Source organism: Rhyacophila brunnea, unplaced genomic scaffold (genome assembly GCF_057557595.1).
Source record: "Rhyacophila brunnea isolate RB1 unplaced genomic scaffold, BYU_Rbru_1.0 scaffold_16, whole genome shotgun sequence".
NCBI classification, from domain to species: Eukaryota; Metazoa; Arthropoda; class Insecta; order Trichoptera; family Rhyacophilidae; genus Rhyacophila; species Rhyacophila brunnea.
The window spans coordinates 39631827-39648070 of record NW_028232816.1 but is presented as its reverse complement, the minus strand read 5'-3'; the positions used below and the strand labels follow the sequence as shown (position 1 = coordinate 39648070).

Below are 16244 nucleotides of genomic sequence, written 5' to 3'. Positions count from 1 at the left end.
ACCACAGATAGTACAGACTAAACTTTGTCAGTTATACGTATTTGTTTACATTGAACTAAGACTACAATTTACAAATGGTGTTGATTAGTTTTTAAAATTCAAATTAACCCTAGGAAAACCAAGCCGTAATACGTATCTGTCCATAAAATATTTAAAATGATGCTATTAAATCATACATCATTTTGGATATTTAATAGATAGAATAATATTTTAACTACTATTGTTTGGTTTAGGCAGGGTTTAATGAATTATAAAAAACTAACCAACAACTACATTAATATATATATTAATGTATAACGATGGAATTTGAATTTAAATTCTAATGGATTTAATATATAACATATTTTGTGATACGTTGTCTTGACTTTCAAATTATTAAGTTATTTAGAATAATAATATTATGCACTATACTGCTCACGCTTTTCAATTATCTTTGATAGTACCGATCAGTGTTACATTTTTCAAACTGTTTGAAATTGGATCCACTGAAGAAAATTTATTTATTATAAATATTGAGGTCAATTATTCTCTTTCCCCAATTATGAAATGTGGTGATAAAACTAACTATTTTCACTCCAGGTTAGGTTTGGTTTGGTCTAAAAAGAAAGTTGTAAAATCGCATGTCCACCTCTGCGGCACATTTACTACAGATTTTTTATTTTTACAATAAATGGATGTTAACCACTCGGTTAACCTAATAGGTCCATATTGGTACAGTTCGGTTATGAGAAATACAGCGGAAAACACATTTTTAAAATAGCTTAAATATTTTATGGATAGAAGAATATTAATTTTTATCTATTATGGTCTGGTTAAGGCAAGACTTAATGAATTTAAAAAAACTAATTAACACTATCCGCAAATTGTAGTCTCAGTTCAATGAAAACGAATACGTTTGACTTGAAAGTTTAGTGTTTACTATTATTTATGTCGGATCTTAACAGCCTACCTCCAATCTTCGCCTTTGCCCGATGGTATGCGTACTCGCCTGTTTTGAGCTTCATTATTAATTGTTTCGAACTCATGCTGAAGACGCTGCATTATGTTTAATTTGCTTCATTGAAAGACAATTGAAACGACATCTGACACGCATTATGCATGACGGGGTTCATGACATGTATTTTTCTACGACTCCACATGACGATATTGTTTTCAATTTATTTATTTATTTTCGATTTATTTATTTTTTTAACATATTGTGGACATTACAAATTATAAGTTTAAGACGTTCACAACATGACATTTAGAAACAAAGATATATAAATATAACAGTATTACATAAAAAAAAAGAGATAGATCAGTAGATAAATTAGATAGGTACAAGGAAGTACACCGGATGAGTTAAGCAGACCCTATTTTAAGAATTTATAAAACAACGTCCACCTAAACTTATTCTCACGTAGGTGGAATATATCAACACCCGAAGCAATTTCGTTGAACATAGTTAACCTTTTGGCTGCCGTAAAAAAGGCCCAACAGGCCAAATATAATTTGCAAAAAAAAAATCAAAAAACTACGACATATCTAAAATCTCAGTTGTAACACTTGACAAAAATCAAAGTAAATCGATGTTAAAATCATTAACTAATGTTTTACGAACATTCCGATAGATGTCAGTATGTGTCCTATTTTGAAATTATTTGTTTTGATCGAATTATTCGAGATATCTTGTATCTGGCGTAGCGACTCAGACTATTTGACGAGATATCTCATATCTGGCAGTGATCCGGTTAAAATCATAGATAGTGATTTATGAGTTTGTGAGTAAGGGATAGTTGAGCGGATACGATACCGGTACCTAGTATGGATACTTTTTCTTTCAATATAACGACCCTAGTAATGTTTCGACTATGCGGGGACATAAACACACTTGCCCAATACTCTTATGTCTTACACTCTTACACAAAAATACTTTGATAACATGAATGTCACCATTCTTCAAGTTGAAGTTTTCACATTTCTATATGTATATGTTAAGTGGATGTGTCCACATAGAATAAAATTGTAGAGCCAATTAAAAAAAATACTGACACGTTAAAAAAAAAGTAAAAAATATATTATTTATCATTATCAGCAATTCTTTTCCTCGTCAGTGACAATGAGAGGCGTTTTCTCGCTCCGCCAACGCCTTCGCTTTTAACGGGCGATGAAAAATAACCGACGCCCTTTGAGATTTTGTTTGGCGATCTCAAATACACACCGCTTGGACTACTCGACGCTGACGCTGACGCTTTCGGACTTGCACTCTTTCTTTTCTTGGGCGTCGTCTTTTTAGGAGACGCAAGCTCTACCAGACTATCGGGTCCACCTTTCACAGGCGTGCTCGGACTCGCTTTCGGAATCGGTTTCCGTTTAACAATGCCACAATCGATTATCGAAGACCCGGAGACATCATCAGACTGAATTTTGAGATTCGAGACGGCGGCTTCATTTATTTGCTTCTTTGTTCTTCTTTTTCTGGGAGATTTTTTAGCGGCAACTTTCTTCATATGACCATTATTTGTGAAAGCATTTTTGTGCACAAAGCATACCTCGGTTGGGATTCCCGACTTTAATAAATATTTCATCCATTGTATCTGCTTCAATGACAATCGATCGCCGTCTCCTTTGACTTCCACAAATTTTATCTAAAAGTAAACAAGTTACAATGAAATATCCATTAATGTAGTGTCGGTATCGAAGAATTTTGAATAATAGATGTGAAGGTTCATACTAAAATGACTTTCGAAAGTTTCTCAATAACAAGGAATTTGGACACTAAATAAAAGGAGTCTCATAATATTATGAATTCCGTATTAGGAATTTTGAAGGCTGTTCAATTTTCAAATCGAACATTAATTGTACATGCGGTTGGATCGGTAACAAGTTCATTATTTTCTTCTTCTATTGGCAGTTCTGAAAACGAAATGGAGGGTCAGATTCTGGTTTGAAGTCTGTTGCTTTGTTTATATGACCTATGTACGCAATTCTCAGTGTTTTACGTGATTATCTATGTTAAAAATAATGGTCAATGTATTTCTTTTGACTGCATACATAAAATTATTGTCGAGGAAGTATCTTTCCATAGTTATTTATATCTAAATTCGATATTCAAATGTCGGCATTGATACAGGAATACATACTAATATGTGAGATGCGTGAAATGTATTAAAATTTAATTATACATTATACTATGAATTGAAATATAGGTTTGTTCTGATAATATTTACACATAAAATCATGTGTGTAGTTGGGTGAATCTGAAATTACATTGGAATGTCATAGTAGAAGTGTAGATCGGAAATAATTGTTTTCCTTCAATTTCATACACTCGGTTCCATATCCATAGAAGAAGATACTTTTCAATATCTTTGGATTCAAGTGATTTTTGTATGCATCTTTAAAATATATCTCCAAAGAGTTTTGCAGTTCTTTGTACGGAACAATAATTGGGAAACGGTTATCATCAGCTGAAACACCGAGAGTCGACGTGGAAGAGAAAGGTCACCAACACGACGGTCCAACTGAGTGAATGATGCTTCGGGATGCAGACGGCGGAAAGCAGGAATCGAGACATAACTGGGGCTTTAGATTGAATAAACATCAGTAGATCGCGAGTGGAGAACTACAAGGTTCTAAGTGTTTATCCTTGGCGAGACAATAATAACAATGAGGCAGCTTAGAATACTATTTCATTGTTGGGTTTGTTTTCTCAGGGATGCACACTTAGAACCTTGCAGTATTAGGCTCGCGAGATAATCATTCAATCATCATGTGGAAAAGATATTTTTGTTATATAAGTAGATACCTACCTTTTTGGTCTTCGGGTTCCACACTGTGAGATCGGGAAATCCAGAATGGTAGTAGTAATATTGACCAGCCAATCGCTTGCAAATTGACAGTAAACCTTCCCTGCCGAGGCAAGCAACTATTTCGGCTATCTGCTCCCATTCAATGCTGTCATGAAATAAGGATACTTCACCTAATAGAAACAATCAAACAGTCCATTTCAATTTGTGACACTCAGTATGCGGGTACACAGGGCGCTTAACGTCAGCGGACAGCAGAGCCAGTCCAAAAAACAAAAAAAAATTCTTTCTTAACTTTCTTCTTTAAGCACTACGGTGCATGGTTGCAGCATCAGTCCCGTGCGGCTCCGTCTCGGGACGGAATGAGCACTTAAAATCACTTCTTTCAGACACGTTTAAAGCGTCATGGAAAGCGATTGTGCATATATGACGGGTGGTGGTGGGAACTTTAACGTAGTATGAGAATTCATAATACCTACATATAACAAGTTAGTTTGTGCCGGATCCGAAGTAATTGAGCCAATTTGGCATTCGCCCACTTTAAATACCACTGTTCCATATAATATCATCACAATAATCACGGTTAAAATTACACTATAATAGGACATAATGACATAACATGTGTTACCAGTTCTCCTCAAATTGAATGTCTCCCTCATGAAGACGATAATATCATCCATGTGCTCCCAGCCGTACTCAATAAAGACGAGCCGATTCTCGATGAGATCTTTCCTGTTTTTGAAAAAGTCATCGGTGTACAGGTCCAGGGGAGCCTCCTGGTATGGTGACAGGAAGATCCCTTTTCCCGCCTCCAAAGGACTGTAGATTATATCCCAGAAGAGTAAGCCGAATATTGAAGTGATTATTCGACCCTCCCAGTGCTCCCCTACAAATTACACAAATTAAGTAAGTAATGTATTTTGAGGTTATAGATAAATTTGTTTTCCTGCAGGAGAAGACTTTAACAGAGAGATTTACTAACGCATTAACACGTCAATCTTATACAACCCTAATTGGGATCCTATCTTATCAAGTGTTACTGTAGTCCTCAGTAAAAAAAATATGTTTTAACCAAATCTGACTCCGAAAATCCGACCGGGCAGTAAACTAGACCGATGCCGCCGAGATTAGATTACGTTTATGACACTAGTTAAGTGTCTAAGTACCTAATTGGTGTTTTCGCCGACAACATTGAAAAAGTATCCACGCAGATGCTTGCATGTAAAAAATCCAAGCTTTGTAAGTCACTTCATTACAACAAACAACTTTTTTTGTAGTTTATGAATGCCATGCTTGTTTAGGGGATTTTTACGATGGTTTTCATTTTTTTAATGTTCTATGCTTATATAGAACGTGGCGCGAAATATGTTATATAACGATACAACGAGTAATGCTTGTAACAAGCAAATTCAGTCGGTCCCATCTTCCTCGAAATAACTAAGTTCGACTGTATTATTTTTGTATCCTGGTACCTACCTACATATTTATTCCACGCAAAAACTAGTCAAATAAAAATCAATCTAGTAAAAAATGAAAACTAGATGAAATTTTAAAGGACAAAGAGAAGATAGATTCTATTGTATACATCTTTCCTGCAAAGTCTACAGATTATTTCTTATTATCTCCCAAAAATACTCCAAATTCTTCATTATCAATCTTGACATAGCAAATTTTCCCACGATCGTTAGTAACAATTAAATCCCATTCCGATACTCACCATTGCAGTATTCCGTATTATTGAGGTAATGAATGATGGCATATTGTTCAACTCCGGAGAAAGTTTTCTCTCCCGATATGACATCTCGAAAGTAATACTGCGCCTTCCGTCCCGGTGCACTGCTGTAATAATTAAACCATACCATTAAATCGAAACCGAATGCCAACCATCTTGAACAGATAGGTACCAGGAGTGCGGTAAAATAACTTTAAAAGCACAGTACACTCTCAATAATCACAAAAATCATAAAAATCAAGCTCTATACTTAGCCGGTAAGTTATATGTCAAATTCAGTAGTACACCGCGTACAAGTATACAACGCAGATGTGACAGGTTAATTTTAGAACCTTCTCCTTCGTAAAACGTACGTTCATCGCAAAGAAAGTGTAATGTACCAGGGAGTAAAGTGCCCAAGGACCGCATCACAATTATGACATGCTCCAATGCAACCGGGATACACAACATGAAGCTTTTGGTCATAGGGAAAGCCAGGAATTCTAAGCCATTCAAGAATATCTGCCTCACTGAACAACTTCTTGTGTCAAGTGATTTCCTTTTTAATATTTAGTTAATAAATATGTATAATTTAGTAAATACTTGATTTTGATTATAAATAAAACCGTAATTTGCTACTACAAATTTCTCAAAAAAACTTTTTTTACCTGGTTTAATTTTTACGATATTTTGTATGTATGCACTATAATCCGCCACTTTCACTAACTGGACACTTGTCTGGTTTTTGGGGTGGCGGATTACTGAGAGAGTACTGTAATAAAATGATAACAGAGCTGAATATACAATATGTGCTATACAAGAAGAAGCGACGTTGGACTACGTGGCACCATGGAGATGGACAAAGAAAAAAATGAATAATTGCAAAATTATAATCAGCTGATATCTTTATAGAGTCCATCGAGTGACTTACTCAGAAGTCGATCTGGCAGATATGTGGACAGAAGGAGGGAGGTCAACCGCTTCCTCTTTGACCATGTTCAAAAGATTCAAACGAGTTTCTGGATTAAGCGAAACGTTCTTGAGTGAGATGATTCTTTTGGCTCTGTCTTTCAGCGGCGCCTTTGAATCTTCCGACATTTCAGATTCATTAAGACCTTGCAGCAACACATTCGCAGCCTAAAAAAAATAACTGTAAATCAATAAAATATTTTTCCCAGCACTACAACCCTGTGGACTTCGTCTAGCATCTACCTCCATACAGGTCTGTCAAAAGTCACTTCCCTTCAGTTTTGGACATCTTGTTTGCCTTATGACTTCCCAAATACCAATTTCTTTATCATGCGTGACTCGTCCATACTGTGTATACGGCCGTCATCTAAGTCGGCCCAATTTTATAGACTGTTTGATTGTTCACTATATGTAATATCTCTGTCTCCGTCTCCGCCCTCCACTGTGGGTCATTGATGGATCCAAAGATACCGCACAGCAAGCTCCACTCAAATGGCCCCAACAGTCTTCATGTTTTTGATCATACACCAGGTTCTGGATATGTCTATGATTACTACTTCTACTACTAGTACTTCACCCTGTCACGCCCCAGCGTTGGACCATAGGGCGAGCACAAGTTCACGCCACTTCCCTCGGTCCATCGCCGACTGTCGCGCCTCCTGCCATGTCAGACCTGCAGCACGTAGGTCACTTTTGTAGCACCGCTGCAGGATGAGGGAAGGCCGTCCTCGGCGACAAAACCCTTCAGGCTGTGTCGAAGTGTCGCACTCTCTGGCGGCATTCAAAACACATGTTCCAGCCACGTGAAGCGTCTCTTTCTGATTACCTCAATCACGGGTGCCGCGTCCACTCATGAACTCGAGTGTTTGTAACGCGGTCGTACCAGTGTACCTCTAGGATTCGGCGGAGACATCGGAGACATCATCAAAAGCCGAGACTGTCTGACTAGTGAAAATTAAATGTAATATTTGTGTCATCGGAGGTAGGTAATCCAAACTTTATCAAGGTAAAGTGACCAGCTCTTACATTAAATCGGGGCAATGATAATTTTGCATTTTACCTGTTGAAACTGGCGTAGTTTACTTTGCAAGATGAGGGCCTGCTCATTATACCACAGAGCTCGCTTGTGCTGTCTGTAAATCTTCTGATTTAGCAAAATATTGATCATCTGTAATGCTTCCTCGTAGAAATATAATTCTTTCTGTGCTTTGAAGGAACCTATCCCCGCTTCAATGGATTTTATGTAACAATAACCGGGAGTGAACCGGAGCAACCAAGAAGGAGGGGTCCTGAAAGAAAAATCATCAGTATTGTAATTTAAAACTTTACGTTAATTACTAAAAACATGTCAAATAATTAACCAACATCAGGATAAGCCAAAGTGCATGCCTTAAGTTAGTTCAGAATACTGGCATACAGTAGCACAGTAGTATTTGTTGTTTTATTAAATTAATGATTTTTACAAAACAATTATTAGTTTTAACTGTGTTTTGAAAAAATGACAAATACCAAATGATTTCCCTTTTTGATAGAAAATAATTGTTTTTCTTTAAGAATGCTTAGTTTAGGGAGTAAAGGCTCGTCTTCTAACTTTTAACTTATAACAACTGAGAAGTTTAACTAATAATAACAAGACAAATAAAACAATAAGACAAATGACTCGATTCCAGTCCAAATACACAACAGTAGGCAACGAAATGCTAATTAATATTTCATTCAAATACTTACCATGTAATCAAATGTATGTTTTCTTTGAGATGTTTATAAAGTTGGCAGCACTTTCTACAGAGCTCAATAACCTGCGGGTGGTCACACTGAGGCGTACTTGTCAACTTCAAAATCTCTTCATAGAGCGTGAAAGCCGTGAAATATCTGTTAACAGTTCATTAAGAGCGTACATAAGTGAAACGGCAAATAATTTTCAACACTATGTGGAACGAAATTTTGGCCGCGTTGCCATTCTGAGAGGGTCAGTCGACCTCTTCGCACGTCAATTTCTTTTGTGATGGAGTCGGATGAATATAATCTTAAATCGTGTAAAGATGACTAAAAAACGTTCCGCATGTACTTGAAAAAGAAAACATGTCAATGAATATACTATTATTATTACGAATATAATAATAAACATAACATAAAAAGGACGCATGTTGAACTTTTATGACAAATTATATTTCGTTCGGCTTGCGTCATTTGCACCCGCAACCCGCAATCCGCGCATCGCCTAGTCACGATCTTTTTAGACCATGCCTCAGCTGAGGTATAGCCTTAAGGTCATTCATCAGTGAAACGGCAAATAATTTTCAACCATAGGCGCGACGAAATTTTGCACTCGCTCCCATTCGGAGAGAGAATGTAGAGCTGGAAACACGTCATTTTGCTTCATGATGGCGACGGCCGTAATAATTCTTAAAACGTGTAAAGATGACTTAAAACGTTACCCATTTACTTTAAAAAGAAAACATGTCAATGAATATATTATTATCGTTACTGATAAAACAATAAACAGAACATTAAATGGACACATGTTGGATTTATAAGACAAATTATATTTGGTTTGACATGCCTCATTTGCACCCGCGACCCGCAATCCACGCATTGCCTAGCGACGATCTTTTTAGACCGTGTCTCAACTGAGGTATGGCCTTAACAATAAAATTATGTTTCTGATTCAAATTATCTATACTATAATTATACTATAAATATAATCTATACTAATATTAAATAAATTTTTGCTTTTATTCGAGGGTATATGGAGAAATATTATGGCCTCCGCAGCCTTGCGGAGAATTTGGCAATTTGTTATAACAAAGAATGGATATTAGTCGATAACTTAAAACATCTGCTCGGTCTTGTGAAAATTTCATGTGGATTTGACAGACACGGGATTCAAACCCTCGATCCGTGATTTTATAGGTGGACACTTTTCTACTACTGCACTGCAGGTGTAAATATTGTATAACAAAAAATTAAATTTAACAATTAAGTATTAAATATCGTCTAAATCTTATATTAGTAAGTAATTATATTATTTTTTAACTATAGTTTAATAAATAAATGAGTCGGCTAATAATTTAAAGACAACGATTATTGACTGCTTTGATTTGTAAATATTACCGAGGAAAGGCGGTTCCGCGAGCATCAGTTCGAGCTGATACAAACAACACTAGACTCCTTAGAGCGGCTTCTTGCGTGTACTTGAGTGGAAAATTGCGAGCGAAAGAACACTTCACTTACTCGACAAAATGTGACCTCGTGGGAAATGCGCAGCTCGGAGAATCGGGTTTCAAATTCACGACGGGATAGCATTGCTTGCCAATTTTTATGTTTATCAAGAAGAGGTTTAACTTTTTTTCTCTCAGCACGGCCGGGTTGACGCCCAGATACATCAGTTTAAATAATTTATCAAAAACTAATTTGGCTTCATCTTTTATTTTTACACAGTCGCCGAACAATGAAGACAATCTGAAATATTTAAAGTCACAGATGATTTATGAGGTTTTAAGATAATAACAATATCATTCTCAGCAGTATTGAGCCCAGGGCCTTCTGCAATGTAGATTGTATTGAAACTAGAAAACCCGTTTGTCAAAAAAATCATTAGGTTACTCTTATGGTACTTACTTACCGGTGGAACTTCAAAAGGTTATAGTAAATAGTTTGGGCAGGAAAGAAGAAAGAATGGGATGGGCGGCGATACAAGAGATGCAATATAACCACATTAGCCAATCTACTGTAATGATAAAATTACCTGAAAGTTAAATAAAAAATTTTTAATACAATGGACAAATCTTATAAAATCACAAACGTCCGGCTGCCATATTCTTTTTTTCTTTACAAAAAATTCTGCCGATGCAGAGATTGTTAATATTTCTACAGTTCCAGAATCAAGTGTTCATTTGATTGTCTGTACTTGGGAGGAACAATATACATTGCAAAATAAACGAATGAGGATTCTTTGCAGAGAGAAAAAATATTGATGTCCATCTAAAAATGGTAAATCACCATTTCCATTCCTAAGAGGAGCATATGTGTACACTGCACAATGTACAGCATAATATTCGTCTTCTATTTTGGAGGACACTTTATTTTAAGTGATGGTTTCTTATAGCTTTATATTTCATTAAAAATCCACTTTTGTCTTTTTAGCACACAGATGGATTAAAAAACCTTTCAACATCTGATTTGGATGGGGACACTTTCAATCGACGGCTCGAGACCTAAAAAAGGCCCCACAAATGAGTCTGAAAAGAAAAATTATCATTAGCATCTCAGAGTAGCTATTTAAAAAAGCTAAAAACACAAATGACTATAAAAGGAAAATTAAAGGAAAAGAAGGATTTATGATTGGCAGCTGGAAATAAGTAAGAAATAATGTCTCTAGTCTGATCCAGAAGGAAAAATTTTCAATTGTCTGCTCAGGGAAAAGCCCAATAATATCCACCATTGCAAATAAATAGTGTTGACATTTACTTACTTATTTATAACATTCTTCTCGATAGATGCGGACTGGCCCCGTTGTCCAAAGTATTGGAGTATGGTAGATTTGGGTGAGCAGAATGATTTCAAACCGGCTATCAGTGAAGCTCGATCAGAATTCAATGGGCTGATTTTAAAATGCTTACAGACATCGTATAGATCGCCTCGTGTCAGCACTTCCATCCAATTGTCTAAATTCATGTCAGCTCCTACTCGAGAAAGAATTTAGATTATCAAAATTGCTGTATAATTTAAATAAATTTTTCGAATGCGGCAGATGCATACATAAATACAAAAACTGAAATGAAATTTGGCCGTTTCAGATTGATTTCCCTGGTAACGCATATAAGAATAATTAGATGCTAGGACCTTAAGCGCGAATCAAATTGAGGTGCATCTCGCCTACTATCACGCTGTCGCAGCGACAAATTTAGTCAGGTTTCGTCATTTTGCAGAATATTATGAACGATCACCATCTCCATAAATTCACTGAAGAATGACACCGATGAAGAGTGCCAACTATAATGTATTAGTAATTTGAATTATTATTAATTATTCATGCTAATTTCAATTAATCTTAACAGTTTCTACGTATGCATGCATTAAAATTACTTGCGACTAGAGTTGGGTTTAGGGAATTTCCCGACGGGAATTTTTGAGAAATTTTCCATCCCGAATCTCGAGAATTAAATTTTTTCACATTTCGGGAAATCCCGGATCTCAATAATCTTTTCTCGAAATTCGGGATTTCTTTATTATCAAATATTAATTGAAAAAACGATTTTTTAAAATTGAATTTGAGTTCGAGTGTGTCACACAGTGTATGTGGACAGAAAACACAAAACGTTCAAAGACTGATCGGGGCATTTAACACAATTAAGCCAACGTCGATTCAAAATGAGCGCAATTTTTCAATATTAGGGAATTTTGTGTCTAAAATGCGTACGCGATTGTCAGACGCAGCCATTGACAGTCTATGTTTTTTGAAATTCTATTTTAATAAGTAATGTTTTGAATGATTTTTGTTTTCCTACTTCTATTTTGTTTGTCTTCTTACTTGAATAAAAAAAATCATATTTTTTTGGAATTTGTCTACTTATACAGCGATTTTAACGGCCCACGTGCTCGTCGTAGGTCAAAATTGAGTTTTTATCGTATTTTCAAACCATGATGCTGGACACTCCTTAAACGTTGTAGATAATCTATTTATATTATTTTGAAGCCTTATTATCCTTTATAGTTATTTTAAACATTTAATGACTGCATAAAGTATTTTTGTTACAAAAAATAGTATTCTTTTAAACCTCTCGCACTAATGTTTTAGAATATAGTCATATTTCGGTACATAACTGTGCAGTGGTGTTAAGATTTTTTACATTTATTAATTTTTAAACGCATTTATAAAACCATTAGTATAATTTATTACGAGATAATTTTTGTAAAATATTCACGATAAAAAATTATATTGATAATCTCTGTGATCCCAAATTTGACAAGAATTAGGCATTTTATTATTTAAAAAATCGGCAAGATTAACACATTTGAAAATGATTCTAAAGATACTTATTATAAGCTATGTCTTTGACCATTCAAGTGTGATAAACATCTTATGAATAATGATTGCTTTATAATAATTATTGACCTAAGAATAAGGTAGTGTTTTTTTGAAATACGCCATTTCTTTTGTCATTCCCCAGTGGTTAAGCTACAACATACGGCCGTAGCCATAACTTGACAAACTATAATTGAAGTAGGGAGTAAAATGATATTAACTCGCGTGTTTGAACATGTGCCGTTTAAAAAAAAAATAAAAAAAAAATCGGTTAGATACATGTTCAAACACACGCGTTAACATAATTTTACTCCCTACTTTAATTATAGATTGTCAATTTATGGCTACGGCCGTATGTTGTAGCTTAACCACTGGGGAATGCCAAAAGAAATGGCGTATTTCAAAAAAACACTACCTTATTCTTAGGTCAATAATTATTATAAAGCAATCATTATTCATAAGATGTTTATCACACTTGAATGGTCAAAGACATAGCTTATAATAAATATCTTTAGAATTATCTTCAAATGTGTTAATCTTGCCGATTTTTTGAATAATAAAATGCTTAATTCTTGTCAAATTTGGGATCACAGAGATTATCAATATAATTTTTTATCGTGAATATTTTACAAAAATTATCTCGTAATAAATTATACTAATGGTTTTATAAATGCGTTTAAAAATTAATAAATGTAAAAAATCTTAACACCACTGCACAGTTATGTACCGAAATATGACTATATTCTACAACATTAGAGCGAGAGGTTTAAAAGAATACTATTTTATGTAACAAAAATACTTTATGCAGTCATCAAATGTTTAAAATAACTATAAAGGATAATAAGGCTTCAAAATAATATAAATAGATTATCTACAACGTTTAAGGAGTGTCCAGGATAATGGTTTGAAAATACAATAAAAACCCAATTTTGACCTTCGACGAGCATGTCCCCCCTTAAGATTTTTACAGGTTTTTTTAAATCTTCTCGATATCCTGAGAATTCTCGAGAATTATTTTCGGGATTTTCTGAATCTCGAGAATTCAAAATGTCATCATTTCGAGAAATCCCGAATCTCGAGATTGAGATTTTCTCTGGAAATACCCAACTCTACTTGCGACATGATATCCATACGTAATATTTTGACCAGAACCTAACCTGCAGACCATAGATAATAGACAACATTCTTATAGAAAATACATAGTGCCAACCGCTAAAAACAAAAAAACATAATTTTGAGATGACAGTCGAAAAGTGTAGGCATGTAGAAGATGATAAAAACGTTCATTGAGTCATGCGGGTGTCGATGTAGTGCAGTTCAACGTGAGGTGACCTTGATTTCGACAGATTTTGCCAACTGACATTGTTAGTTTAAACGTTTAAAGGTTCAAAATGTGCTACGGGATGGGAGCATCAGTCTGATAACATTTTAAACACCAAGAAAAGCGACATTACACACTTTTTTCCCGTAGCAACAGCTTACTGTGACGTCACGTGATAGTCAGCGACATGCACCATAATATAATTCGCGCTTTAGATGCTTAGCAACCAATATTTTTGCTTCAATGTTTTCTTTGTAAAAATAAGAAAAGCTCTATTTATCTTTTATTCAAAATCTTTGCTTTTCAGATATTATTTTTTATTTACTTCTAAGAATTTGGATCGAGGGCCAGAAAGACATGGACGGCGAAAACTGATATGACCGAACTGCGCCACTTAACATAACCGGGGACTTGAGAATGCTCGCGTGAAGTAACTTGAAAACGTCGGCGCCAGGTCAGCAGGGATGGAAAACGTTTTTGGAGGAGGCCAAAGATAAAAGCCATTAATAAAAAATGATACAGGAAAAAATATTTAGTTTAATGTGAAATATGCCATTGTTTATTTGAAAGACGCGATCGCAATCGCTGGCTTAGAATGTTATTTTAATAGAATAACTTACCATTTAATAAGAATCCCTGCTTTTGTAATGCTCGAATATACCTGTGCGAGCTCTTATCTTCATAATCGAGTTTTAAATATTTGGAGGTGATGGCTGACGATTTGTACCATTTCCACATGATCCAGTACATCCGAGCGAACACTTTTTTTGACTCCACCATTTCCATTTCATGCAGACGCTCTATGAGTTTGATTTCTGACATTTCAAACAAATAGTGCAAAGATACATCTGACAAAAACGATTCAACCATTTGCAGGAAAAATATTGTAGAATCTGCATTCTCTTTTGTTTGATGGCTGCGGCTGCCATCTTGAAAATCCTCGTCAGTAGATTCAATAGACTTTACATCACAGATTATTATCGAGTCGAGTGCCGCATCACACTTGTCATTGTTCAATTTGACTGGATTTTCAGATTCTTCTTGACTGCTTGCAATGTCGTCGATATTCTTTTCACAATCTATCGATTCTTTTAACAGAATTGGAGGATCATGGGGAAGTTGTGTCGAGTCGCTGGTGTCATTTTTTGATGATTTTTCGCACACTTGGTCTTGTGTCATATCATTCTTACACATTGGTATCTCTTCATCAATTACAAAACAGTCGCTGTCATATTCTAAAATCTTCGGTTTCGGTGGTGTTTTTTTTTCATTCCTTTTTGTTGACAGTTTTCTGATTTTCTTTGTCGGTTGAGTCACTTTCGGGCACATGCTTATACCGCTTTTAGACTTAAAGTATGAAGTTATTTTTTTGAATTCCGTCATTATAATGACACATTCGTAATATTTACTTTTTAATATCTACGATTTTCATCTTATTAAAAACTTTCATATCAAACCAAATACTTACTTTCTGAACAAAATATTATATTATATACATTCAGCACATTGCTGATAATAATTATATAAAAAATAAACGCATTACATCTATGGCATGCACCTACATAACGTTAAAAGTTTTTATTTCTAATTTTGTTTTGATACAATTCAAACCGTCCCATCTGACAGCCGTTTAAAATTGCCAGTCGTATTAAATCATGATTGCCATAGATAATATACGTAGAATGATTGCCACTTGCCAGTCAAAAAGTAAACAGGCAAAGAGATTGCACTCCATCTCTTTGGTAAACAGGCTTTAGAATCAGTATACTATTTACATTTAAATATTTGAAAATTCCAAAGACGTTGAACTTTGTATAAATAATTATCTATGGGTTGGACTAATCTCTGAAAAATTCAAATTATATAACATTGTAGCTTTGTATAATAAGAACTTCGCGATAGGTATAGACCTGCAAACTTATTATTTTGTAGAATGGCCACGAACTACCATAGGACGCCATTTTGAAAATGTCATTCGAATGTCAGATTTTGTCCAGTTACGAGTCTTGATTGGGTAGTTTTCGACAGTGGCTCCCCCATCCCATTTTTCATATACCTAAGTTTGTAGGTCTGTACCTACATTTTAATGCTTACTAGCTGACCCGGCGAACTTCGAACGGCGAACAGAATCAAGAAATCTTCTGTTAACTTATTAGCTGAATTAAATTCAGTTTTTATAAAGTTAAAATCAAATCAAAATGAAAAGTATTTTCATTACATTGAAATGAATGTAATTCACGTGGCAGCAAGGTATTTGCTTTATTGAAGCGAATCCAAATGATTCGCGTAGCATTGTTGCACTACTTTCTGTTAAACTATTTGCTGGATGGGTTGCACTCGGGTCGATTCCCTTCATTGAAGCATCTTGTGATATACGACATTTTTCGTTTTGTTGTCAGGTGCGGGAACGAATAAAGCAGATGGTTT

General features: G+C 35.1%; 1 protein-coding gene across 2 annotated transcripts; it reads right to left on the bottom strand.

The window, feature by feature from the left end:
• Nucleotides 1–1190: 1190 nt before the first annotated feature.
• LOC147074721 (fanconi-associated nuclease 1-like) lies at nucleotides 1191–15453 on the bottom strand. Of its 2 annotated transcripts, XM_085943583.1 has the most exons (10): nucleotides 14438–15453; nucleotides 10943–11153; nucleotides 9703–9930; nucleotides 8197–8340; nucleotides 7529–7757; nucleotides 6431–6636; nucleotides 5506–5627; nucleotides 4417–4674; nucleotides 3792–3961; nucleotides 1191–2627 (listed from the first exon to the last, which is right to left on the bottom strand). In XM_085943583.1, the coding sequence occupies exons 1-10, from the start codon at nucleotides 15198–15200 to the stop codon at nucleotides 2058–2060; spliced, it is 2901 nt and encodes a 966-aa protein (XP_085799709.1). In that variant the 5' UTR covers nucleotides 15201–15453; the 3' UTR covers nucleotides 1191–2057. The 2 variants fall into 2 exon arrangements, with proteins under 2 accessions (XP_085799709.1, XP_085799710.1); XM_085943584.1 differs by lacking the exons at nucleotides 10943–11153; nucleotides 14438–15453 and adding an exon at nucleotides 10090–10198.
• Nucleotides 15454–16244: the final 791 nt, after the last annotated feature.